This window comes from Ostrea edulis, chromosome 4 (genome assembly GCF_947568905.1).
Source record: "Ostrea edulis chromosome 4, xbOstEdul1.1, whole genome shotgun sequence".
Lineage (NCBI taxonomy): Eukaryota > Metazoa > Mollusca > Bivalvia > Ostreida > Ostreidae > Ostrea > Ostrea edulis.
The window spans coordinates 74852895-74879944 of record NC_079167.1 but is presented as its reverse complement, the minus strand read 5'-3'; the positions used below and the strand labels follow the sequence as shown (position 1 = coordinate 74879944).

Below are 27050 nucleotides of genomic sequence, written 5' to 3'. Positions count from 1 at the left end.
GTGGATCAAGCCTGGAATACCAATGATTTCTGGTAGTGGATCAGGCCTGGAACACCAATGATTTCTAGTTGTGGATCAGGCCTGGAACACCAATGATTTCTAGTTGTGGATCAGGCCTGGGACACCCATGATTTCTAGTTGTGGATCAGGCCTGGGACACCCATGATTTCTAGTTGTGGATCAGGCCTGGAATACCAATGATTTCTGGCAGTAGATCAGTTTGTACATTCTAATACTGTTTAATTATTTCCTACAGTTTTAACAATGCTACATATGTATACTCTCACGCTTTATCAAGCGCCCTGCATTAGAAGAGAAAATCACGGATCTTTCCGCAATGACCTTAAGAATGGAGGTCCCGTGTAATTGTAAGTGTTGGCAAAATAAAAAAAAACTCATCACCGCTACCGCCCTGAGCGCCATGCGTCAAAATTTGTGGCACTTCACCTCATGCTGATGACGTCAGTGAAAAATTCTCGAATGAAGCGTAAAACAACAAAGCCTGTTCGTTCCTTTGTCTGTTCAGTCTTCTGATTTCTTGATTATTATTATTAATTGATTGAATCTTGCTTATCGTCCCTCTCGAGAATTTTTTACTCATTGAGACGTCACCAACACCAGTGAAGGGCTTCAAATTTAGACCTTTGTTCGGCCATTGAGCAGTGAGGGTTCTTTAGCGTTCCACACTTACTTTGACACGGGACATCTCCGAGGACCCGTGACATTCACACCTAATGTCGAGCGTTTTGGCGATGGAACTGTCTCTTTTAATGACTTAGGTATGTCGCGGCCGAGATTTGAACCCCGACCTTCGGCATGCCGGGCGAACTTTCTACCTCTAGACTACCGCAGCGGTCCCGATTATTATCTAACGTGTATAAATGATGTCTTGCATTAACATGTAGACCTTGTTGTTATTGGTTTTACAGGTGAGGTGAGAGACTTTTCTGTTTTTAAATTGCCGTCAATTCAACATGTCAACGAAAAATGACATTTTACAGATTTTCTTAATATCTAAAAAATGAATTGCGTCACAAATCGTATCAACCATTTTCACTTGAGGCTACGCAAGATATCAAATGAGTTACTGAATTTCAAGTGTTAATTCCACGCGGCTCCACATAAATTCCAATTATTATCAACGTTAATTCAACGTTGAAGTTATAACGTTGTTTCAACGTAAGAATTCAACTTTCGTTTCAATTTTGTAAACGTTGTTTCAAAGTTGAATATAATTCATATTGAATTAATATCAAAACGTTGTTTTAACGTTGGAAAATACTAACTTAATACCAATGTGCCTGCTTGGTGCCGAGACTATGACCTTTTACGTTTCTAAATGAATACCAATAGGGACCCAAATCTTTATGCAATGAAAATTGGATAAGTTTTGAAGAAAAAGAGTTTCGATACATGTATTACCCTTTTCTATTGATTGATTGATTGTATATTGTTTAACGTCCCTCTCAAGAATATTTCACTCATACTAAGATGATTCCACAGGGATATGTCCTTTGTACACTGTAATGAAACATGTTCAATAGTTTCACTTTCAAAAAAACACAGATGGTTATCAACTATTCTAAAAAAAAAATTCAACTATTACTTGACTGGCAAAATTTTATGTAATATATTTTGTAGTCATTGCACTCTGGAATCTTTAGATACCTTAAAACAAATTCTAAGAATGTCATATACATTAACTTGTTGTTGCTCATTGAAAAATGGTTTTAAGTTCCATGCATTTAAACATATATTGGTATACAGATATTGGTATGGTATGGCTTGAATAATGTACACAACTATAAATACAATTAGAGCATTTTTCTGTTCATAAAATAAGATAAAAATGCAAAGAAAAATGAGGTTCATACACTTTAACATAATGTTCTTTGGAAAAGCTCATTCCATTCATAAACTTAGACATTTCACCACTAGTATAACTTTATTGTATACAACACAGGAATGAACTTTTTTCATCTAGAAAGTCATCAACAATTTAAGCACCTTTCTTCATACCAAGATTTGATAAATAAACCTGGTTTTATCAACTTTAATTCTTCCATATTGGACTTACAAGGATTTTTTTTAACTTTGGGTACATACCCTGTCAATTACATACAGCCACGAATATGTGCCATATCTCAGCAGTGTTATTGTAAATGAAAGTCAGAGGTTTAAAAATATCAGTGGAGATTCTGTCTGTTATGAATCTTATAGAATTGTAAAATAACTTAGTTTTCATGCTGCAAATTAAGACAAAACCTATTGATCATAAAGATCGTGACCTCGAGCTAACCTTAAACATAAACAAGAATCGTGACATCAATTTTTGTGTCAAAAAAGTCATTTATTTATCACACATCCACTCGGTCAATTAAAGGGAAAGGCAACCCTAACCACATTGTAGCTTTTATCAATAAAGTATTACTTACTGATATTGTAAATGACAGTCTTTTACAACAAAAATACTTGCTTAACGATTAAATCATTATTAATCCATCATATATTTGAAATTACCCGCCGCTAAGAGAGCGGCCATTGAAATTTAATTTATGATGTCACACAGTCGGTTCCAATTTATTTCATCAGCAGCACTGTAAACATGACACGTCACGACCAGTTAAGTTTGGAGCCGTTCTTTTGCAAGAAGAAATTGAGAAAAGATGTTCAGTCGAGTCGCAGATCAGGCAGACAGTACACGTTTCTTCATATGAATGTCTGGAACCTCAACTTGTCATCACGCAAATGATGGATCCAGTTTACATACTCTACTTGGTTGGGTCAAGAATCTCGAGAGAGAAAAACAATTTTTTTCAGTTCTCCCCTTCGCATTAGTGTAATTTACTGCTTGACAGGAAGGCATCAACCTATTTATTCGTAAAATCTAAAATGGTACAGGGGTTTCAACAGTCTCAATTGAAGTCAGCATTTCTCAAATTCTATGGTCGTTATAACGATCTAGTTATTCAATACTACCTATCCTGTCTGACGTGTTTCATATTGATTGTTAGGTCGTTCTTGGCACACTGATTTTGACTACGAATAAGTCCGTTTACCTGATCAGGATATAGGGCTCACGGCGGGTGTGACCGGTCAACAGGGGATGCTTACTCCTCCTAAGCACCTGATCCCACCTCTGGTGTGTCCAGGGGTCCGTGTTTTCCCAACTATCAATTTTGTATTGCTCATAGGAGTTATGAGATTGATCACTGTTCGTTATCTTCACCTTTCATCTACCACATACACATCTTTGATGATCTTAGAATCTCATCAAAACCAGAACAGACGGTGTGACGTCAAAATTATTGATTTTTGGGGTCTTGAATACAAAAGAGTTCCACATCATGACAGCCTCTATAGATAGCGGGAATTTCAAGTTTTAACGTTTTCAAATTAGTACTGACGCTTATCTAGACCGTATATCAACAGAATAGTATGACAAATTTTTATCATATAATTAATCCTATCATTTATACTGTAATTTTTTTTTGGGTTGCCATCCTCTTTAAAATAAGGAGATGGTATACGTGGACACACTTATTACCATGTTTTCATGTTTCTTTATTTCCGTGAGCCATGCGGCTCATTGGACTTAATTACATACAATACAGTTTTAAAATATAACAACATACAGTATATGGAGAGTGCATATACTTAAATAACATTCCAAAGTGATATTGTTTAACATGCAATCATATATTCATACATTATAATACTGATTAACAAAAAGTACATTAAGTAGATATATAATAGTCTATTGTGCTAATTAGCAACACTTTCCTTACGTAATTTTGTGGCACATTTAAGATATTTACCTAAATTACTCAGTTCTGTAACGTTATTTACACTCAGTAATTTTATAAGTTTATATACACTTGGTTTTACATAGTAGAATTGTTTAATATATCTTTTTCTTATTTCGTTATATAAAGGACATCTTAGAATGAAATGAAATTCATCTTTGATATCATTTAAACTACACTGTTTGCAAATTCTCATATTTCTGGGAACATTATTATGTCTACCAGTTTCTATACATAATGAATGTGATGACGTTCTGTATCGGGTAATAAGTTAGTTACTGTACGTGTCTAATGGTTTTGTTAAATAATACTGTATACAAAAATTGTCAAAGACCAGTTATATATCAGTTCTTTTTTAATTGGACTGTTGCCGGGTTTTTTAAAAGAGAAATGGTATCAGCTGCAGACAAACAAGTAGGCTGAAACTATGGTATTTCTTATTGTACTGAAACATGAAATGGAAGATTATAAAAAGTTTACTTTAAATGTAGGCGGTGAAAAATCGGGATTTTTGAACAGCATAATAATTAAAATTTCATGTATTCGTCACATCACCGTATTAATTATAAATATGGTTGAGATGTAATCAGAACGAATCAAAAGATTTCATTTTTTAATCGTTAGAAATTCACAATTCTTGAATATCAATTCTAAAGTCCCTGTATTTAATCATATTCACGTGTATGTCTGTACGACACGCATTATACCATGTATTGATTTACTTGAGTAAGAAATCTCTGGTGACACATTCAAAGTGTTTCAGATAATCTTTTATTCTGATATAAGCCTCTGGATTCCCCGATGTAAACTCAGTGAGTGGGCCGCTACGTATGATTTTCTACAATCTGCTGTTCAGATCAGCAAAATTATATTAAAAGAATGAAAAGATCAGTAATGGACGACGAATGGCATGCACATAACGAAAACTTTATTCAATTTGTTATATCAGACGTCTTAAGTAATTCGGTCTCAAATAAGTTACTCAGACGACGATGCAATAAATAAGAGAAAGATCAGACGAGAGTGCCCCGACATCCGGAACCGTGGCATTCTGGGAACGGAAATGTATCCGGGATTATTTGCGCTTCTGTCGTGAATTCTAATCTCGCATCTGATACACCATCAAAACTCACCTATTAAAACAAGAGCAAAAATGTCATTTATTGATTCCAAGAAAAAGACGACTTTGCATTTTAAAAAATCCGAACATAAATAGAGTATGTATAGAAAAGATTGAGCTTTTTCTCATAGAGCATGTTTAGCGGTCGGAATGGACGCTCCCCACTTCGTTAGTAATTTCTCGGCCATTCTGAATTCACGCAAAGAAATGCAATATAGAGAATTTTTATTTGTTGAACATAGGAAGAAAGAAAGTTATTATTGTCTTGTCATACAAAGATCCATCTTTATGAAAAAGTGATATCTTTTTTTTTCCATCATTAGATATCTCTTTCCAAAAATTTCTGGAAGAGTTATTTTTTTAACCGACACTAAATAGATACATGTATTGTAATCCTTCACATTCACTGAATATTTACATTCTCATTGCCTTCATCATCGATAATGAACACATGTTTGTTGCAAACTAGTTCGATCCGGTTTTTAGTACCACCTGTCTGTGTAATCATTAAAACAATAAAGTGCTTTATTTGTTGTTTCATCGGGTGATGAAGGTAGCTAGCATTGCAGAAAAAATTCATATCCCGCGTAAGCGGGTAATGTAAATTTTTTCTGCAATGATTGCTACCTTCATCACCCAATGAAACAACAAAGAAAGAAATTTCATTATTTATTTTTTTATGTATTGTTTAAAATATAAACTAGATTAAAGTACTAAAATACCATATGGTTGACCCATTCGTTACGGTAAACTGAACAGCCAAAACACCCTTTGACCTTGAGGACGCTCCATATTTGGTGATGATTACACAGAAACACCGAATGGAACTAGTTTGCAACGAACATGCATTCATTGTCACAGTTGAAAGCAATGTCAATTTCAAGAGAAATACAAGAGAAAAGATTCAGTGAATGTGAATATTACCAAATAAGGAGCGTCCTCAAGGTCAAAAGGTGCATTGCTGTTCCGTTTAACATAACAAATGGGTCAATCATGCTTGATTTTAGCGTATATCCTTTTAAAAATGCATAAACATATAAAAATAAGCAATAAAATATGTTTCTTTGTTGTTTCATCGGGTGATTAAAGTAGCTATCGCTGCAGAAAAAAAAATCATAATCCGCGTTAGCGGGTTGCGCAGTCCGTTAATGTGGGTTATGAATTTTTTGTTGTTGCAATACTTGCTACCTTCATCACTCTATGAAACTAAATGCTTTTCCTCTGTTTCCGCTAGCGGTAGCCTAGTGACTAGGGAGATCGCTTCACGTACATGAGGTCCCGTCTGTTTCCGCTAGCGGTAGCCGGAGATCGCTTCACGGACATGAGGTCCCGTCTGTTTCCGCTAGCGGTAGCCTAGTGACTAGGGAGATCGCTTCACGTACATGAGGTCCCGTCTGTTTCCGCTAGCGGTAGCCGGAGATCGCTTCACGGACATGAGGTCCCGTCTGTTTCCGCTAGCCGTAGCCTAGTGACTAGGGAGATCGCTTCACGGACATGAGGTCCCGTCTGTTTCCGCTAGCGGTAGCCTAGTGACTAGGGAGATCGTTTCACGGACATGAGGTCCCGGGTTCGAAACCTAACCCAAACAACACCAGGTCAAACATAATCAGTTTTGCAAAAAGTAGTGACTATTCCTTTGTCACACACATTAGAAGCGGCAGTCATGGGTGTTATGAAGATCACGGTAGCGGATGACACGATAAAGAACCCTCATTCCTACGACATGCATAGGTTAAAATTTGTGGCATTTCATCTATACAATTCATTAAGCCCCTATACGAGTTGAAATTCTTTTCTTTTAAATTCATCTTAAACTTTTTTGCTGTTGTTATTTTAGGTATCTTTTTACGAGAGAGAGAGAGAGAGAGAGAGAGAGAGAGAGAGAGAGAGAGAAAGAGAGAGAGAGAGTACCTCATTACAAGATTTGGTAAATACATCAAGGTTTCAATGTGATTTAATTAGACGAATAGGAAATATCAATCAATTATTGAAATGATATAACTATAAATCGTTTTGAATGGTGATATCACTTAATCAATTCCGTGCTATTATGCAATTATAAATTCTTTGTTGATTGATTGATTATTGATTGTGTTTACGTCTCGTCGAGAATGTTTCACTTATATTGAGACGTCATGAGCTGTACGTCATAAGCTGTACGTCATGAGCTGTACGTCATGAGCTGTGACCTATCCTTAACGCTCACGGTTGTACATGTAGCAGTGAGGGTTCTTATCATGCCAACGCCTGCTAAGACACGGAACCTCTGTTTTTAAGGTCATATGCAAAAGACCCGTGATTCTCACCTCTAAATGCCCGTGATTTTCACTTCTAAATGCCGAACGTTTGGCGAAGGAGCAATCACTACTTATTTTGAAGTCTTGGGTTTGACGCGGCCATGGCAAGAGCGGGGCTCGAACTCCCGACCTCCCGGTTACGAAGTGAATGCTCTACCACTGGGATACCGCGACCGGTTGAGGTTGATACACGGAATTATTAATCCTATAAACACATGTACGTAAGATATTGACCAAGGAGAACCCGCTGTAAATATCGTGTTTCTAGGATTGATATTTCCGTATATTAAAGGAAACAAAGTCAATTATTATTTTTATCATATGGTGATTTTCACATTCTATATATATCAGAGAAATTAATATTCCAAGAAAACTGTGCAAATGTAAAACGTGTCTGCATGATGACGCAATGCAGAGTAATAACTACGAACAATGAGACGGATGTAACAATCCAAGTCAAATTATGATTTACAATCCAGAAAGCAGTCATGACGATTTCATGCGAGCACGAGAGTAATATAACAATCCATTTATGTAATAAAACTACTGTATATCACTTAATTATTCCTTCCAGTGATAGTAAAACTACTGTATATCACTTAATTATTCCTTCTAGTGATAGTAATTAATCGTTAAAGTGATATTGTTGAAGTTCTTCATAATGATATCGCTCAAACGATTAGGTGATATCACTTTATTGCTTCAAAGATATCTACACCCAAAGGCCACCCTCGTAATTAAGTCGCGCGATTAAATCCAATACAGTTATACAAATCGACATTGTCTGCATTTTAGTGAATATAAATATGAAATTGCAGACGCTCATATGATATCGTGCTGTAATTTGTCGTCTGCTGACTTGAAATGTGTCGTCTGCCTACTTACTTGAATGAAGAAGGCCAGCCATCCCTCTGGCGGGTTGTCGTACGCTGCCACAAAGGTGTTGTTGCCCTTAATAACAGAGAGAATTATATCTGAACTGATGAAATAATAGTTTTACACTGAAAGAAATCCAATATGCTTTCGTGAAACACTTTGCTTGGTGATAGAAAATAACACTCCCACCCGAACATAAAAGATTCAATCTCCGTTGTTAATATGTTGTGTAATTGTGTTTGAAGTTTTCAAAGATGTTAATGTTATAAGTGTTATTAAAGAAACTCCCAGTTGCTTACCCAGAAACCTATGCAAACTAAGAGATGGGATTGAACAGTCTGTGGCATGGAATTAGATGTTTGCATAATTTTACGACTCAGAAATCTGAATTGCGTTTTTAGAAATGATCAGCTAATGATACATCTAAAAACCAAGTTTTGAACTTAGTGCATCAATACGATTAACTTATCTCACGCAATGATAACAAATTCCCGCACGACAAAATCAAATGCACGAAAATGCAATAGGGCGTTCCTCTGCACACAAGACTTTTTATTTTAATTGATTTCAGATATTTTATTGACGTAACTTTTCAATAAACATTCTAAGAATATAGTGTTCAATTCTTGCATACTGCCGTTCAAGCTATTTTCGTTTTAAGACAATTGAGTGTCTTTCCTTAAATCCAGTGTTGAGCCGATCCCCCGCTCATTAGAGATCGTCTGCTTATCTCGTGAATCTGGTATCTGCTTCCTGGCCGAACAATTACCGATGTCATCTGTGTAGAGCTTACTAACCAAACAGCAACCCTCCACAAGCGTTCTCATCAGTTTTATGGATGAATAATTTAGGCTTTTGTCGATTACCTTTACTGGCAGTCGTAAAAAGATGTTTTTTAAAGACTGAATTATATATATATCAGGAATTGTAGATATATATATATATATAGCACTAAATAATCACAACTAGGTACTGAAAATTTTCGCCCCAGCCCGGGGTCGAACCAGCGACGTACGGTACCCACCGCCTAGCAAGATATATATATATATATATATATATATATATATATATATATATATATATATATATATATCAGGAATTGTAGATATATATATATATATCAGGAATTGTAGATATATATATATCAGGAATTGTAGATATATATATATATATATATATATATATATATATATATATATATATCAGGAATTGTAGATATATATATATATCAGGAATTGCAAAAGTGTCATTTACATCAATGTCTATCCTACTACTGAGTGTTTAACAAAATAAAGGATATGTACAATATGCCCCCCTCCCCCCCCTCCAAATAAAAAATTTTTAAAAATTCGGGATAGTTTTCTTCAACTGAAATACATGTATATATTTTTTGTCATAAACTTCCACGATATCATTTATATAAACATGATTTTAGCGACGATTTATTTTGAAGTCTACGGCAAATCAATGCCTACTTCTTTAAACATTCGTTAATACCACCTTCACACTCACGGATTTTTCTTACGAGTCCTAATACTTTAATTTAGCCATTTCTATGTTCCCCTAAAATATATACATGTACATATACATATAGTAAAACCTCGTTATCTCAACTCGATGGGGCCGAAAAAAAAACACTTTGAGCAGGACTTCTAACTCACTTCGACATATTCAGAATATTCGAGAACGTGTACTAATGTTCAAAATACTAAACTTTATATGCACAAATGAAAAAAAAGTAGAGCTCAGAGGCTGCAAACCTTTCATAAACTCTCTTTGTCCAAGTCAGATCTCTTTCAAAATCAGCTTTTGTCACAAATGAATGAAATCCAGTGAAATTATGATGTAATCTAGATTGAGTGGTTGAAAATGTTGGTTGGTTGTATATTGTTTAGCGTCCCACTCGAAGATATTTCACTCCTATGGAATCCGTGGGGATCTGGGATATATCCTCAGAACCCCTTGTTTGTTGTAAGAGGGGACTAAATGGGGTAGTCCTTCAGATGAGACCGCAAAAACCGAGGTCCCGTGTCACAACAGGTGTGGCACGATAAAGATCCCTCCCTGCTCAATGACCTAAGCGCCGAGCATAGCCCTAAATTTTGCAACCCTTCACCGGCAGTAGTGTCGTCTTCATATGAGTGAAACATTCTCGAGAGGGACATTAAACAATATTCAATCAATCAATCACTCATATGGAGACGTCATTGCCGGTGAAGTGCTGCAAAATTTAGTCTTATGATGGGCGCTTACGGCCGAGCAGGGATGGATCTTTATCGTGCCACACCTACTGTGACACGGGGCCTCGGTTTTTGCGGTCTCATCCGAAATACCGCCCCATTTAGTCGCCTCTTACAACAAACAAGGGGTACTGAGGACCTATTCTATCCCAGATCCCCACGGATTCCATAGGAGTGAAATATCTTCGAGTGGGACGTTAAACAATATACAACCAACCAACCCAACATTTTCAACCACTCAATCAAGACAAGCAAAGGGGTACTAAGGACCTATTCTAAACCGGATCCCCACGGGACTATGATAAACACACACAGTCACACATAGATTGATTGATTGTTTTACGTCCCATCGAGAACTTGTCACTCATATTGAAACGTCACTAACTGTATGTGAAGAAGTACACATTTAAATCTATGCTTAGCGCTCAGGACCGCAGCAGTAAGGGTTCCTTAACGTGCCAACACCTGCCGTGAGACGGTGCAGTGATGGTTCCTTAACGTGCCGACACCTGCCGTGAGACGGTGCAGTGAGGGTTCCTTAACGTGCCAACACCTGCCGTGAGACGGTAACTCCGTTTATAGACCCGTGATTCTCACTTCTAGATGCCGAGCGTCTATCGAAGGAGCAATTACTACCTATGTTAACGTCTTAGGTTTGATGCGACCATGGCAGGAGAGGGGCTCGAACTCATGACTTCCGGCTGCGAAGTGAACCCTCTACTACTGCGTTATCGGTTAGACTGAAAATGTAACAACCAGGATCAGGATTTTTTCTATCGGCAATTCAAACATGCAACTGACATTGAGCAAATTCCACTGACCAGTTCCTGTGCCATGTCGTTAAACCATATGACTGGGTGTGGGTATGCTTTCCTAGGATCATCAGGGGAGGCAACCAACAATCTGAAGTCACGCCTTAGGATAGAAATGTGTTACATTAAGGTAAAAGAAGAAATTAATATGATATCTCGTAAAAACATATAAGACGGTCTCTCCAAGCAGCTTTTACATGACCAAACCACGAATTACTCGCACTCATTAGAATCTCATTTCAATGGCGGTAATAAAACGTAGCCTTATCTATGCACTGCTTTTTAATTTGGTATATGTTTACCTTTTGCCGTCCTGTGTCCTGGCGTAAAACACATCCACCGTTCTAGGTTTTCTGTCTGTCGCTAGCGTAATCTTCCCGCCATTTTTTGTCTGAATTCAAAATACTTAAACTAAATGACACTCTTTTCCAATTTATATTCACACTAATAAGAACAAGACGCGTTTGTAAAACTCTGATGCCACCGTATGGTAAAACTCCAAAGTGAAGGTCACGAGTCCGAAATTTCGGTACGAAATATAGGTTATTCTTGTGAAATATGAAAGCTTCATCACCATTCATTAAACCGCATGACCAATGTTAAAGATTTTGCGGACAAACAGACAGACCAAAAGCTTTATGCCCTGAATCTCCGATAAAGGGGATATATATATATATATATATATAAACATACTAGTACTAACCCTAACCCTGAATATCCGATAACGGGGATATATATATATATAAACAATCTACGATAACGGGGAGATATATATATATATATATATAACAATATATAACAATATATATATATATATATAAAGCACTAAATAATCACAACTAGGTACTGAAAATTTTCGCCCCAGCCCGGGGTCGAACCAGCGACGTACGGCACCCACCGCCTAGCAAGATTGTCAAACCAGTGCGTAAGTCCACTCGGCCACAACGACTTCCCTAAGAGAGGAAGTTTGATTATCACATGTATCGTTTAGATCCTAGGGATAAACGTAAGGTTGGGTGTTATAATTGTTTGTTTGTGCTTATATTAGATATTCTATACAATTGCATCGAGAGATCCACTCTCCTTATAAAATATCTTAAACACTAAATGACATAGCGACTGTGTGAGATTGCATCAATGTGTATAAGTAGCGCTTTAGGAGCATAACAAAACTTCCTTTCTTAGGGAAGTCGTTGTGGCCGAGTGGACTTACGCACTGGTTTGACAATCTTGCTAGGCGGTGGGTGCCGTACGTCGCTGGTTCGACCCCGGGCTGGGGCGAAAATTTTCAGTACCTAGTTGTGATTATTTAGTGCTTTATATATTAATTAATTGATTATCACATGTATCGTTTAGATCCTAGGGATAAACGTAAGGTTGGGTGTTATAATTGTTTGTTTGTGCTTATATATATATATATATATACATACATATATATATATATATATATATAAACATACTAGTACTAACCCTAACCCTAACCCCGAATCTCCGATAACGGGGATATATATATATAAACATACTAGTACTTACAATTTCTTTTTTCCAAGTCATTCTAGGAAATGGTGTATTCTAAAAAGGATAATACATTATAACGTTAAAGAAAACTCGTCGAACAATTCATGAGTTCATATGCACTTCATCATATATATCAATATCTTTGGTATATGTTAGAGCTATCAGTATTTTGGTATATGGTAGAGCTATCAGTATTTTGGTATATGATAGAGCTATCAGTATTTTGGTATATGGTAGAGTTATCAGTATTTTGGTATATGATAGAGCTATCAGTATTTTGATATATGGTAGAGTTCTCAGTATTTTGGTATATGGTAGAGCTATCAGTATTTTGGTATACTTTGGTATATGGTAGAGCTATCAGTATTTCCGTATTTTTTGGTATATGGTAGGACTATCAGTATTTTAGTATACTTTGGTATATGGTAGGGCTATCAGTGTTTTAGTATACTTTGGTATATGGTAGAGCTATCAGTATTTTGGTATTTTTTTTGGTATATGGTAGGGCTATCAGTATTTTAGTATACTTTGGTATATGGTAGAGCTATCAGTATTTCAGTATTTTTTGGTATATGGTAGGGCTATCAGTGTTTTAGTATACTTTGGTATATGGTAGAGCTATCAGTATTTTAGTATACTTTGGTATATGGTAGAGCTATCAGTATTTCGGTATTTTTTGGTACATGGTAGGGCTATCAGTGTTTTAGTATACTTTGGTATATGGTAGGGCTATCAGTATTTTAGTATACTTTGGTATATGGTAGAGCTATCAGTATTTCAGTATTTTTTGGTATATGGTAGGGCTATCAGTGTTTTAGTATACTTTGGTATATGGTAGAGCTATCAGTTTTTCGGTATTTTTTGGTATATGGTAGGGCTATCAGTGTTTTAGTATACTTTGGTATATGGTAGGGCTATCAGTGTTTTAGTATACTTTGGTATATGGTAGAGCTATCAGTATTTCGGTATTTTTTGTATATGGTAGGGCTATCAGTGTTTTAGTATACTTTGGTATATGGTAGAGCTATCAGTATTTCGGTATTTTTTGTATATGGTAGAGCTATCAGTTTTTCGGTATTTTTTGGTATATGGTAGGGCTATCAGTGTTTTAGTATACTTTGGTATATGGTAGGGCTATCAGTGTTTTAGTATACTTTGGTATATGGTAGAGCTATCAGTATTTCGGTATTTTTTGTATATGGTAGGGCTATCAGTGTTTTAGTATACTTTGGTATATGGTAGAGCTATCAGTATTTCGGTATTTTTTGGTATATGGTAGAGCTATCAGTATTTTGGTATACTTTGGTATATGGTAGAGCTATCAGTATTTTGGTATACTTTGGTATATGGTAGAGCTATCAGTATTTTGGTATATGGTAGAGCTATCAACAGATGATTTGCATCATGTTTATATATAGCTGTAAGGACTCTGGTCGATTTAAGCATGTAAGACACGTAACAAGAATAATGTATGAATAAAGTTTTCATCTTTCTTATATTCATTTTTAAGAATCACTTTTGAAAATACACGAGGGTATCAATTGCGATGTTTGTACCATATCCACCTAGTAGTTCTGTATTCATACATGCATATTATTTTCAATTGCAACGCATTCATGAAGAAATGGCCATCATTACAATTTGTAAAGATGGCAAAGGCAAAAACATTGGAAATGTAAATATATCTTAAACAGAACAAAGATTTTAACATTGATGGTGAGAAATCAAAACCCTGCAGCATTTTATGAAAACTATAATAAGGAACACACACGAATAAAAAAATCTTTGAAATTTCATGAAATCTATAAACAAATGAACTGGCAATTAGGATCGTTAGTTCGTCATTCAGAATGGTACAAGGCAATACAGCTTTATTCAAAGCAGGAAATGTTAATTCGTTATTTTGATTAGAAACCCTGCACACTATTTATAACTATTCATGAAATGTGATAAATATCTAATAGATAAATATTTAGTTTCTGGCAGCTAGATTGAACAGTACTGAGTGATAAATGTTGTATTCACTAAATAAACAACTTGTGTACATTGATAGATATAAAACAATAGACAAGTACATGTATATCAAACTATCAAATATATCTTGTTTACGTGCACGTGTCTTACCTTTTCCAGCACGTGATCAGTTCTAGGGATTTTTAAGGTCCAATTGAATGCCCTTTAACTCTTACTTCTCATCCCTAGTGTTTTTGAAGGGATTGTGATAGTTTCTGTCATTAATGAGTATAATGTGATACACTTAAGTGTGATTAATTATAGCAATCACGTGATTGATTGATTCTATATTGTTTAACGTGCCTCTGGAGAATTCTTCACTCATATAAAGACGTCACCACTGCCGGTGAAGGGCAGTAAAATTTAGGCCTATGCTCGGCGCTTACATATTTGAGCATGGAGGGATCTTTAACGTGCCACACCCGCTGTGACACGGTGCCTCGGTTTTTGCGGTCTAATCCGAAGGACCGCCCCATTTAGTCGTCTCTTACGACAAGCAAGGGGTACTGAGGACTTATTCTGATCTGGATCTTGTGTGTGTAATGAATAGTACTCACGTGAGTTTTAAGTAATGCATTTATGTGTGTGTAATGACACTTAATTAAGAGTGTGTAGTAGTACTCACATGAGTAGTTCGGTGTTTATAGTAGTAGTCATGTGAGTAGTTCAGTGTTTATAGTAGTAGTCACATGAGTAGTTCGGTGTTTATAGTAGTAGTCATGTGAGTAATTCAGTGTTTATAGTAGTACTCACATGAGTAGTTCAGTGTTCAGTATTAATCATGTGAGTAGTTCAGTGTTTATAGTAGTAGTCACGTGAGTAGTTCAGTGTTTATAGTATTAATCATATGAGTAATTCAGTGTTTATAGTAGTAGTCACATGGGTAGTTCAGTGTTTATAGTAGTACTCACGTGAGTAGTTCAGTGTTTATAGTAGTACTCACATGAGTAGTTCAGTGTTCAGTATTAATCATGTGAGTAGTTCAGTGTTTAAAGTAGTACTCACATGAGTAGTTTAGTGTTTATAGTAGTACTCACGTGAGTAGTTCAGTGTTTATAGTAGTACTCACATGAGTAATTCAGTGTTTATAGTATTAATCACGTGAGTAGTTCAGTGTTTATAGTAGTAGTCATGTGAGTAGTTCAGTGTTTATAGTAGTACTCACATGAGTAGTTCAGTGTTTATAGTATTAATCACGTGAGTAGTTCGGTGTTTATAGTAGTACTCATGTGAGTAGTTCAGTGTTTATAGTAGTACTCACATGAGTAATTCAGTGTTTATAGTAGTACTCATGTGAGTAGTTCAGTGTTTATAGTAGTACTCACGTGAGTAGTTCAGTGTTTATAGTAGTACTCACATGAGTAGTTCAGTGTTTATAGTAGTACTCACGTGAGTAGTTCAGTGTTTATAGTAGTACTCACGTGAGTAGTTCAGTGTTTATAGTAGTAGTCACATGAGTAGTTCAGTGTTTATAGTAGTACTCACATGAGTAATTCAGTGTTTATAGTAGTACTCATGTGAGTAGTTCAGTGTTTATAGTAGTACTCATGTGAGTAGTTCAGTGTTTATAGTAGTACTCACATGAGTAGTTCAGTGTTTATAGTAGTACTCACGTGAGTAGTTCAGTGTTTATAGTAGTACTCACATGAGTAGTTTAGTGTTTATAGTAGTACTCACGTGAGTAGTTGAGTGTTTATAGTAGTAGTCACATGAGTAGTTCAGTGTTTATAGTAGTACTCACATGAGTAGTTCAGTGTTTATAGTAGTACTCACATGAGTAGTTCAGTGTTTATAGTAGTACTCACGGTGATAACTTGTAGAAAAAACGCTCTCAGTGAAAACAGAATGCTTATCTCGTGGCCTGCACAGCTATGCTCTGCGTTTGGTAGTTTTCTGTGAAGAGAATGCTGGAATGCTACATGAGAGAATTAAGTAAGGGGGGGGGGCATAGAAATAGTGTCTTTATTTCTTTGTTTTTAACCAGACAGATATATACCTGAGATACTTAGGTCCCTCCAACTGGTCGAAGTAATAGCGGGCATCATCTGGCTGGAAAAATTCGTCACCCCCGGTGGTAATTATAAACTTAGGAATGTTCTTATATCTGTCATTATATGCTGAAACATCAGGGGGAATAACAACATGTATCTTCTGTACATCAATTATTTAAAAGAAAACCCACAAAAGACGACAATTGGTAATTAAACGTAAGAAAACCCGGTAAAGGTAGTTACACAGAGGGTCAATGATCGTCGACATTTTAGCGAAGCCTTCGCCGTCTAGATCCGATGTAATGTTGACATCCAGATAATCTTGAAATGCGAAGGTCCAGCCTCCTAGATTTCTATACATGTGATGCAGATTCTGTAAGAATGATACACAAATCATATATACTGTCGAGCTAGCGGAATTAAAAGGATTTCTTCTTATGGAGGAATATCACACCTGAGAAATCTGATATGGTTAGAAAGTGGAGCATCATTGCAGTGACGTTTGGATAGAGAGTGGAGCATCATTACAGTGACGTTTGGATAGAAAGTGAAGCATCATTACAGTGACATCTGGATAGAAAGTGGAGTATCATTACAGTGACGTTTGGATGTGTGTGTGTGTGTGTGTGTGTGTGTGTGTGTGTGTGTGAAACCCCAGCTAGACTTCAACCCACGATCTACAGATCACCAGTCGACACTTTAAGCAATTACATTTTAAAGGAATATACGAGTACTGTACCAAAAGATGACGATGTGTTATTTCTCCCTAAGTTTACATGAAATGTTTGAGAGAGATATTTACTTTAACTACATTTAGTAAGTCCAGTACAATGGGTGCCATGGCAACTACTCTCTTGTCTACGGCTCCTGTCGTCCATGTTGTCCAGCCTCTCTGTCAAAGAAAAACAGTAGACCTATGTACAAAAAGGTAATTGAAATGCCTCGTGGCTACCGTTCGATCCAATTGTTCGTCTGTCGGTGTTATGGCAGGATCACGATAACGTAGACTCGAGAAATTTTTACAAAAGATCAAGGTTTCTTACCCCAAAAGGAGATAATATTAAATTTTGGTCGATAACCTAGAGTTAGAATTAAGATTTCTAAGGTGAGTCAAATAAACTTAGCGGAGAAGTATGGTCACCACAGCTGTTGTTCACTGGTTTCAGTTTACAGATAATATCTAACGTCCGGGGAAGTACTTGCGCGACCAATCGTGCAATCATTTACATTTGTGTACTACCGGATTGCAGTGGCTTAGAACACTTCATCATTTTATATATTGCTACCTGCCTTGGAAGCACCGGCAATAAAAAACTTGTCGACATTATTTCCTAACTTAGTCTTCACAAAATTCTGTATCGTGTCCATTGCTCGAACTGCTGCCTGCAAAATGATGAATATAATGGTTACTCACAAAAACAACAAAATAATTAATATAATGGTTACTCACAAAAACAACAACCGTGTTTTATATATCACGTGTAATATAATGGCTACTCACAAAAACAACAACAGTGTTTTATATATCACGTGTAATATAATGGTTACTCACAAAAAACAACAAAATAATTAATATAATGGTTACTCACAAAAACAACAACCGTGTTTTATATATCACGTGTATAATACAGGCATATAGTATTGTTTTCAAAAGGGGGAGGCAGAAAGAAAAGATAAAATAAATTTTGATAAAGTTTAAACAATACGAAAAAGCCGAGCTTGTAATAGATATGAATGTTATAATCCACTTTCATACTTTCGTCATGGGCAAACGCAATAGTATTTCGGGATCAGATGTGTTCTCGATGAATTTCTTCCAAGTCCAGGCGATCGTAGCGTCTTCTGTCCGTCGCCTCCTTTGTGGATCATCCTTAAAAACGTAAATCACATACAATAGCATACAGTACAGTACAACGAACCCCCCCCCCCCACCCCCCCACCCCCCATAGATTAAACCGAATTTATTGATTAGTTTTCGTCCTGGTTTGATGAAGAATCGAGGCCCATTGTGTCGGTAATGAGGTGATTAGATCGTACTTTTAGTGGGTATCTTAAAATGAATGAAATAAAGGATAAAAAAATATCGATATGCTTTTTCCATTTATATGCACAAATTATCACAACGCCTGAAAAAGTGTGAAAGGCTGACTGACACCATTACAGGTATTACGTAATCCATTTATTGCATATCGCAGTGTTTTGGTGAGTACAATGAAGAAATTTTTTGGGGGGTTGCATTATATTTATTATGACGTTGTCTGGGCTGAATGTTAATTCACAATTTCACACAAAACCTTGAACTTTTGATGACGATGTCAAATTGTGTAACGAGACCAATAGTGGATTCTATGACATTTTAAGCGTGGTTAAACTGGTCACCGTGAAATGCCGTAAGCTAATTGAAAAGTTTCCATGTAAGGGAAATGTGGGCTATGACTGATGACATGTCACTTTGTGGGGAACAAGCAATACATAATCTATCAAAAGAGAGAAAAAATAAATCACTTTTATGATTTAGAAAAGTTTCAAGTCGACGTTTTGTTTTAAAGTCTTTCATGGTATATCAATGAGATGTAGCCCACTTAGGAATATTGTAATATTGAAAATAAATCATTTATCTTAAAAGAGCATACAAATAATTTTCGATATTGACATAGTACTGTACGTGGGTGTATATATCTGGAAAATCATGAGGAAATGTAGAGTTATCTACCCTTTTCTCTAATTTTGTATTAGGTTATCTCGCTTCATTAATAAATGTGCTTGTTCTTTCACATCGATCAGCTAATCATTGGAATAAATCACCATCCCAGGTCTACCTACGGGAGTCTATATACTACACAGGGAATATTACCTTGAACACGATTGGCTGGTTCGGAATCATTCGCAAATCAGCGCAGACTGCACACGCACTGACTGCCATCACAGTTGTCAAAGCCACGAAATTGTTAGTTATTTTGGGAGGTCTGAAATTAATATATATATATATATATATATATATATATATATCCAGAAATAACTTTATACAAATATAACCCAGAAATAACTTTATACAAATATAACCCAGAAATAACTTTATACAAATATAACCCAGAAATAACTTTATACAAATATAACCCAGAAATAACTTTATACAAATATAACCCAGAAATAACTTTATACAAATATAACCCAGAAATAACTTTAAATGAAAATCTACACAAGTAGTAATTTAATAAAAAATATCATATGCCGATTCCGATTTTACTGAAATTGTATTTAGGTACCCCCCCCCCCCCCCCAAAAAAAACCGCTTAAGAGTACAGGACTATGTCATGAAAAGGAAGTAATTAGTACAATAAACAGTGAAATCGAATAGTTGAACAATTTACAACAAATGGCACAAACGTAGCTTGTATAAATGGAAATGGATACATGCAAGTACGTCAATAATTGTAAATAGGTGGGTGGGGGTGGGGGGTATTTCGCGGTCCAATATCCTTTTTTTTTTCTTTAGAGAGGTTCACACCTGATTCGTAGAAATTTCAATTTTTTGGGGATGTGTATCTTGATTTCTACAATTGAACCAGTAAATACTTCGTTGAAGCATCTTGTGCAGTTGTGCTCAAAAACTCAGGAGCTAACTTCCTTTATACAACTCTATTGTATGAAACGCTAAAATAACACATGTTTAGATATTTACATCTACTATGTCTCCAATGTTCTGTTGGTTTTGAATCTTTGATGTTTTATTGTCTCAAAAGACTGCAATAAACATGATATGTTGTAGGCAGGGTAAGGATTTGACATAAACATGATATGTTGTAGGCGGGGTAAGGAGTTGACATAAACATGATATGTTGTAGGCGGAGTAAGGATTTGACATAAACATGATATGTTGTAGGCGGGGTAAGGATTTGACATAAACATGATATGTTGTAGGGTAAGGATTTGACATAAACATGATATGTTGTAGCCGGGGTAAGGATTTGACATAAACATGATATGTAGTAGGCGGGGTAATGATTTGACATAAACATTTAAAGAAACAAGTAAAATGACAAAACATGAATACCTGTGTATATATAAGGAAATAAATGTCGTTAGTGTTTGGGGATATAGAAACAAGACTCTAGAAAGCATCTCGTTACGTTTTACACATCTCGTTACGTTTTACACATCTCGTTATACACATCTCGTTACGTTTTACACGGTTTTTTGGGATATACCAAGACAAAAAACAAAGAATACCGAATGAAAAGAAAGAGTAATAATCATCTGCATAAGACCTTGAATAATTATCTCCCAACAATCAGACATATTTAACGTGTCTTGGATTTAATTGAGTAGACTTTTACTTTATTTAGAAATATACGTACATATAATTCATTTTCAGAATTAATGTTCTAGACCACACTACTAAGATTAGAACGTGTTCTGGTATATCCAAACTGAATTATTACTCTATTGGATCAGAAATAGCTCTAATTCTATCGGATGCAGCTTTCATTCAAGTGCAGATGACTCTAGTTTAAATCAGATCCCAATTGGAGATGTGTGTGATTATTCTCTTAAATTACTTTTAATTAAATAAAATTCACTGACTTGCTTTTTCTTTACTTTTGTACATACATAGAAATTAATTAGAACGCGCTCGTTTACTCATGTTTCTATTCATTTGAAAATATCTGTATTTCTAAATGTGTTGGAGAGACCGGCAAATAATTATGACCTTATTCTAAGTGAAATAAAGAGAACTTTGCCCAAAAGAATTATGATTCTCTGACCACATGATGTGTCGGTCTCTAAAGCGGAATCATTGCGCCCAGTAAATTGATTATTGCACAGACACACACACACACGAAGCAGGAAAAGTGCAGTTCTTGGAATATAATTCGTGTTAATTGCCATTCCATATAATTGTAGATGTCCGTAGTTGAAAAGAAATTTCCTATTCGGAGCGGGCTCTAATTGGGTTGAAGAGATCAAATGAATTAGAAATAGATTTATACATCTACTCATTTAATTCAGTTGAAGAGATTATTGATCTATTCAAAATTAGAAATAGATTTTATAGATCTACTCAAATAATTGTAGTGCTCTTCAATAATTTGAAGGAATGAGACAATGTCAATATAATAAGAAATATCTCCATTATTCAAATTAAAGATAGTTTAAATAATCTAGAGATGTCTGTATCTAATTCATTGATTGAATTATTGCTCTAAAGCGCGCGCTGATTCTGTCAATGTGCGCTCTTGTTCTATCAATGCGTGCTCTTATTCTATCAATGCACGCTCTGATTTCATCAATGTGCGCTCTTATTCTATCAATGCACGCTCTGATTTCATCAATGTGCGCTCTTATTCTATCAATGCATGCTCTGATTTCATCAATGCGCGCTCTTATTCTATCAATGCGCGCTGTTGTTCTATCAAATCAATGCGCGCTCTTATTCTACCTATGCGCGCTCTTGTTCTATCAAATCAATGCGCGCTCTTATTCTATCGATGCGCGCTCTTATTCTATCAATGCACGCTCTGATTCTTTTGAAGAGAATTGCAATTATGAAGGTATATTTTTACTGAATTGGTGAATCAGAAGGCATTGAACTTCACGCTCTAATAGGCTAGCCGTAATTGGATTAAAACAAACTCTAATTAAGATGAATGAAAACTCTATCGTCGTCTCTATAACCAAATTGACGATATATATTTAATTATCTAATGGAAATAGTTTTAATATGTTTATAGTACACAAAACTACGTTAAAATTTAGTATTCCATGATTTTAAAGCTTATTCAGGAAAATGATTAGAGATGAATAATGCGTCTACTGTCATAAAAACAGGGACATACGGGACAGCATTATTACAACAATGATTAAAAAATAAAAAAATAAAAACCACTAATTGTGCATTTTGATGGTTAGAAGACACCATAAAAATGACGTGATTCATCTAGCTGTCCAGAGATGAAGTTTTCGTAGCTGAGTGTTCAGAACATGTCATTCACTAATATCGAAACTTTTTAAATGCAAACAACTCCTAACTTATCAGTTTCATATATTTCAATCAAACTCTATCCAAGATTATGAATGCAAGGTGAAGATAACGAACAGTGATCAATCTCATAACTCCTACAAGCAATACAAAATAGATAGTTGGGCAAACACGGACCCCTGGACACACCAGGTGCCTAGGAGTAAGCTTCCCCTGTTGACCGGTCACACCCGCCGTGAGCCCTATATCCTGATCAGGTGAACGGAGTTATCCGCAGTCAAAATCAGTGTGCCAAGAACGGCTTAACAATCGGTATGAAATCGTCAGACAGCATTTGACCCAATGCGAGGTTGTATTAACGAACTAGATCGTTATAACGACCATAGAATTTGCGAAATGCTGACTTCAATCGAGACTGTTGAAATCCCTGTACCATCAACTTGTTTGTCAGTAGCTTACCTCGATTTAAAAACTGACTATATCCAAAACAAGCTCTTGTATATCGAATCAGTTGAGATATATAAACACCATATGCAGGTGATAATGGAATATTGCTACACAAATATGGGAAGTTGACGATGGAGAAGCTGAAATCATCCCATTTGTCATACAGTTGAGTTGTCAGTTTGCCGTTAATGTCTACTTTCAATAAAATATCTAAGTATGAAGCAGAAGTGGACGACTCTGTGGTGTCCTTTATTTCGAGCTCACAGGGATATATCAAATCGACATATGAATGAAAGCTATCATTGTTAATAGACAAAACGTCATCGATATATCTAAAAGTCGAATTGTAGGTCACAGCGAGATATTTTTTCTTCTCACGTAGAAGTTTTTGAATAAATTCTGCTTCATGAATATAAAAAACAGGTCAGCTAACAAAGGAGCACAATTCGTGCCCATGGGAATTCCAACAGACTGTTGGAATACCTGATCACCAAAGACCACGAAGATATTGTCAATGAGGAACTCTAGCATATTTTTTATTTCAACTTCAGAGTACTTGTGCGTGGAATCAGAGTGGTGTTTAACAAAGTAAGTTTTTGAGAGACTGATCACTAGATATGAATATTTCCGTTTTCCGTTTTTGTTGAGGAAGCAACTGTCTATAATGTCAAAAAGTCTAGTCTTTAATTTATCGTGAGGAATGGTCGTGTAGAGTGTTGAAAAGTCATAGGTTTTAATGCTATTGATTTGGGAAAAATTCTGTGATTTCAAGTTTACTTAAAGTTCTTTAGAATTTTTTAGAATCCACATTTGATTAACACCACTTCTGGCATATGTAGTCGCACAGTAAGTTTGAATTTTCTCCTTCACACTGTTAACATTTTCGTGAGGAGCAAAGATAGGGGCTTGGTAGAGCACTTACTGGATCCAGCAATGTATCTTTGTAAGGGTTTTTATGTAGTTTAGGAATCCAGTGCTTAATTGGAGGTATGCGTTTTGTGTGTCATAATTTCTATACAATACGCATTTCATGCACACTTTATGTGTAAACGATGGCTAAAACAATCTTATTAATCATATCCTTCAAGTATGTCATGTACAAATTAGTCATATCCTCCACGTATGTCATGTACAAATTAATAATATCCTTCAAGTATGTCATGTACAAATTAATAGTATCCTTCAAGTATGTCATGTACAAAAGTATAGGGCAACAAATCAGCCACTGATCTCAAGTAATCCTGAGGCGTAAAAGACTATGTATGATAATAGCTTTCCTACGCCTCCGTAAAACTTAAAGCATTAGAGTAAGATTATTTTCTTTCAAATCATTAAAGAGATAATGTTAAATACAGTTCACGAAATAGGTCTCTGATGTCCATAGTCTGTTGGAGTGCAAATCATTGAAAGTGACGCAATTTCTCAATTTTAATAGAATTCAGTTAAAAAAAATTATTTTTGTTAACTTTTTTGTTTTGTTGTCCCCCCCCCCCCGAAAACAGAGCGCAGCTTTGGACAAACATTCTTTTTATATCATACATGTATACTGAAAAAAATGAATCTATAGTGAGTCTATAAAGTTTGTATAATGAGTGTCCAAGCCTGCATTCCATGTTTTCTAGAAGTGAGTCTATAAAGTTTGTATAGTGAGTGTCCAAGCCTGCATTCCATGTTTTCTAGAAGTGAGTCTATAAAGTTTGTATAGTGAATGTCCAAGCCTGCATTCGATGTTTTCTAGAAGTGAGTCTATAAAGTTTGTATAGTGAATGTCCAAGCCTGCATTCGATGTTTTCTAGAAGAGAGATGTGAAAAATAGCCATTTCTTAAATTAAAAAAAACCCAACAAAACGTCACGTTTGTGATGTCATGATTCCGCTTTCATGTCATTTTGATCAAACTGAAAATAATAAGTTGCATAGGGATTTTCGCACAACTTTCAAACAAAAGCACGTCGACTGTATCTTTTGATGGGCAAATAGAACTTTTATGATGCATCATCCTTTAATAATGTGAAAATTCATCAAACCCCTCTGTATTTTTTCCTCCGTCGATAAGCATGAAGGCAGCGTTTGTATAGTTGATTTTGTCAGGGATCGTCACCGTCAGGTAGTGCCACCAGATCGGACGGTCCGTCTCTGCTTCTGTAACCAAACGAGACATACATGTAAAATCTGTAATCACACTGTAATGTTACAGTTATACAATCTGTAATCACACTGTAATGTAACAGTTATACAATCTGTAATCACACTGTAATGTTACAGTTCTACAATCTGTAATCACACTGTAATGTTACAGTTATACAATCTGTAATCACACTGTAATGTAGTGTTACAGTTCTACAATCTGTAATCACACTGTAATGTTACAGTTATACAATCTGTAATCACACTGTAATGTAGTGTTACAGTAATACAATCTGTAATCACACTGTAATGTTACTGTTATCTAAGCTGTAATCACACTGTAATGTTACAGTTCTACAATCTGTAATCATACTGTAAAGTTACAGTTCTACAATCTGTAATCACACTGTAATGTTACAGTTATACAATCTGTAATCACACTGTAATGTTACTGTTATACAATCTGTAATCACACTGTAATGTTACTGTTATACAATCTGTAATCACACTGTAATGTTACAGTTATACAATCTGTAATCACAATGTAATGTAATGTTACAGTTATACAATCTGTATTCACACTGTAATGTTGCAGTTATACAATCTGTAATCACACTGTAATGAAATGTTACAGTTATACAATCTGTAATCACACTGTAATGTTACTGTTATACAATCTGTAATCACACTGTAATGTTACTGTTATCTAATCTGTAATCACACTGTAATGTTACAGTTATACAATCTGTAATCACACTGTAATGTTACAGTTATACAATCTGTAATCACACTGTAATGTTACTGTTATACAATCTGTAATCACACTGTAATGTTGCAGTTATACAATCTGTAATCACACTGTAATGAAATGTTACAGTTATACAATCTGTAATCACACTGTAATGTTACAGTTATACAATCTGTAATCACACTGTAATGTTACAGTTATACAATCTGTAATCACACTGTAATGTTACAGTTATACAATCTGTAATCACACTGTAATGTTACAGTTATACAATCTGTAATCACACTGTAATGTAATGTTACAGTTATACAATCTGTATTCACACTAATGAAATGTTACAGTTATACAATCTGTAATCACACTGTAATGTTACAATCTGTAATCACACTGTAATCTTACAGTTATACAATCTGTATTCACACTAATGAAATGTTACAATTATACAATCTGTATTCACACTAATGAAATGTTACAGTTATACAATCTGTAATCACACTGTAATGTTACAATCTGTAATCACACTGTAATGTTACAGTTATACAATCTGTATTCACACTAATGAAATGTTACAGTTATACAATCTGTATTCACACTAATGAAATGTTACAGTTATACAATCTGTATTCACACTAATGTAATGTTACAGTTATACAATCTGTAATCACACTGTAATGAAATGTTACAGTTATACAATCTGTATTCACACTAATGTAATGTTACAGTTATACAATCTGTATTCACACTAATGTAATGTTACAGTTATACAATCTGTAATCACACTAATGAAATGTTACAGTTATACAATCTGTATTCACACTAATGTAATGTTACAGTTATACAATCTGTATTCACACTAATGTAATGTTACAGTTATACAATCTGTAATCACACTGTAATGTAATGTTACAGTTATACAATCTGTAATCACACTGTAATGTTACAGTTATACAATCTGTAATCACACTGTAATGTTACAGTTATACAATCTGTAATCACACTGTAATGTTACAGTTATACAATCTGTAATCACACTGTAATGTAATGTTACAGTTATACAATCTGTAATCACACTGTAA

At 35.3% G+C, this 27050-nt stretch overlaps 1 protein-coding gene across 4 annotated transcripts in view; it reads right to left on the bottom strand.

The window, feature by feature from the left end:
* LOC125669544 (autocrine proliferation repressor protein A-like) overlaps positions 1–27050 on the bottom strand; it is a 36786-nt gene that overhangs the window by 3582 nt on the left and 6154 nt on the right. The window contains exons 2-14 of one of the 4 annotated variants that reach the window (XM_056163784.1): positions 25127–25241; positions 19528–19639; positions 18430–18543; positions 17964–18056; positions 17476–17565; positions 16917–17046; positions 16679–16799; positions 16488–16575; positions 12685–12723; positions 11454–11542; positions 11161–11254; positions 8109–8174; positions 1607–4939 (exon numbers count right to left, since the gene is read on the bottom strand). In XM_056163784.1, the coding sequence (XP_056019759.1) occupies positions 4820–4939; positions 8109–8174; positions 11161–11254; positions 11454–11542; positions 12685–12723; positions 16488–16575; positions 16679–16799; positions 16917–17046; positions 17476–17565; positions 17964–18056; positions 18430–18543; positions 19528–19639; positions 25127–25241 (1271 nt within the window). In that variant the 3' untranslated portion in view covers positions 1607–4819. Of the gene's footprint in view, positions 187–1606; positions 4940–8108; positions 8175–11160; positions 11255–11453; positions 11543–12684; positions 12724–16487; positions 16576–16678; positions 16800–16916; positions 17047–17475; positions 17566–17963; positions 18057–18429; positions 18544–19527; positions 19640–25126; positions 25242–27050 lie in introns of those variants that run through there. The other 3 variants (XM_056163783.1, XM_048904121.2, XM_048904122.2) reach the window with 3 other exon arrangements.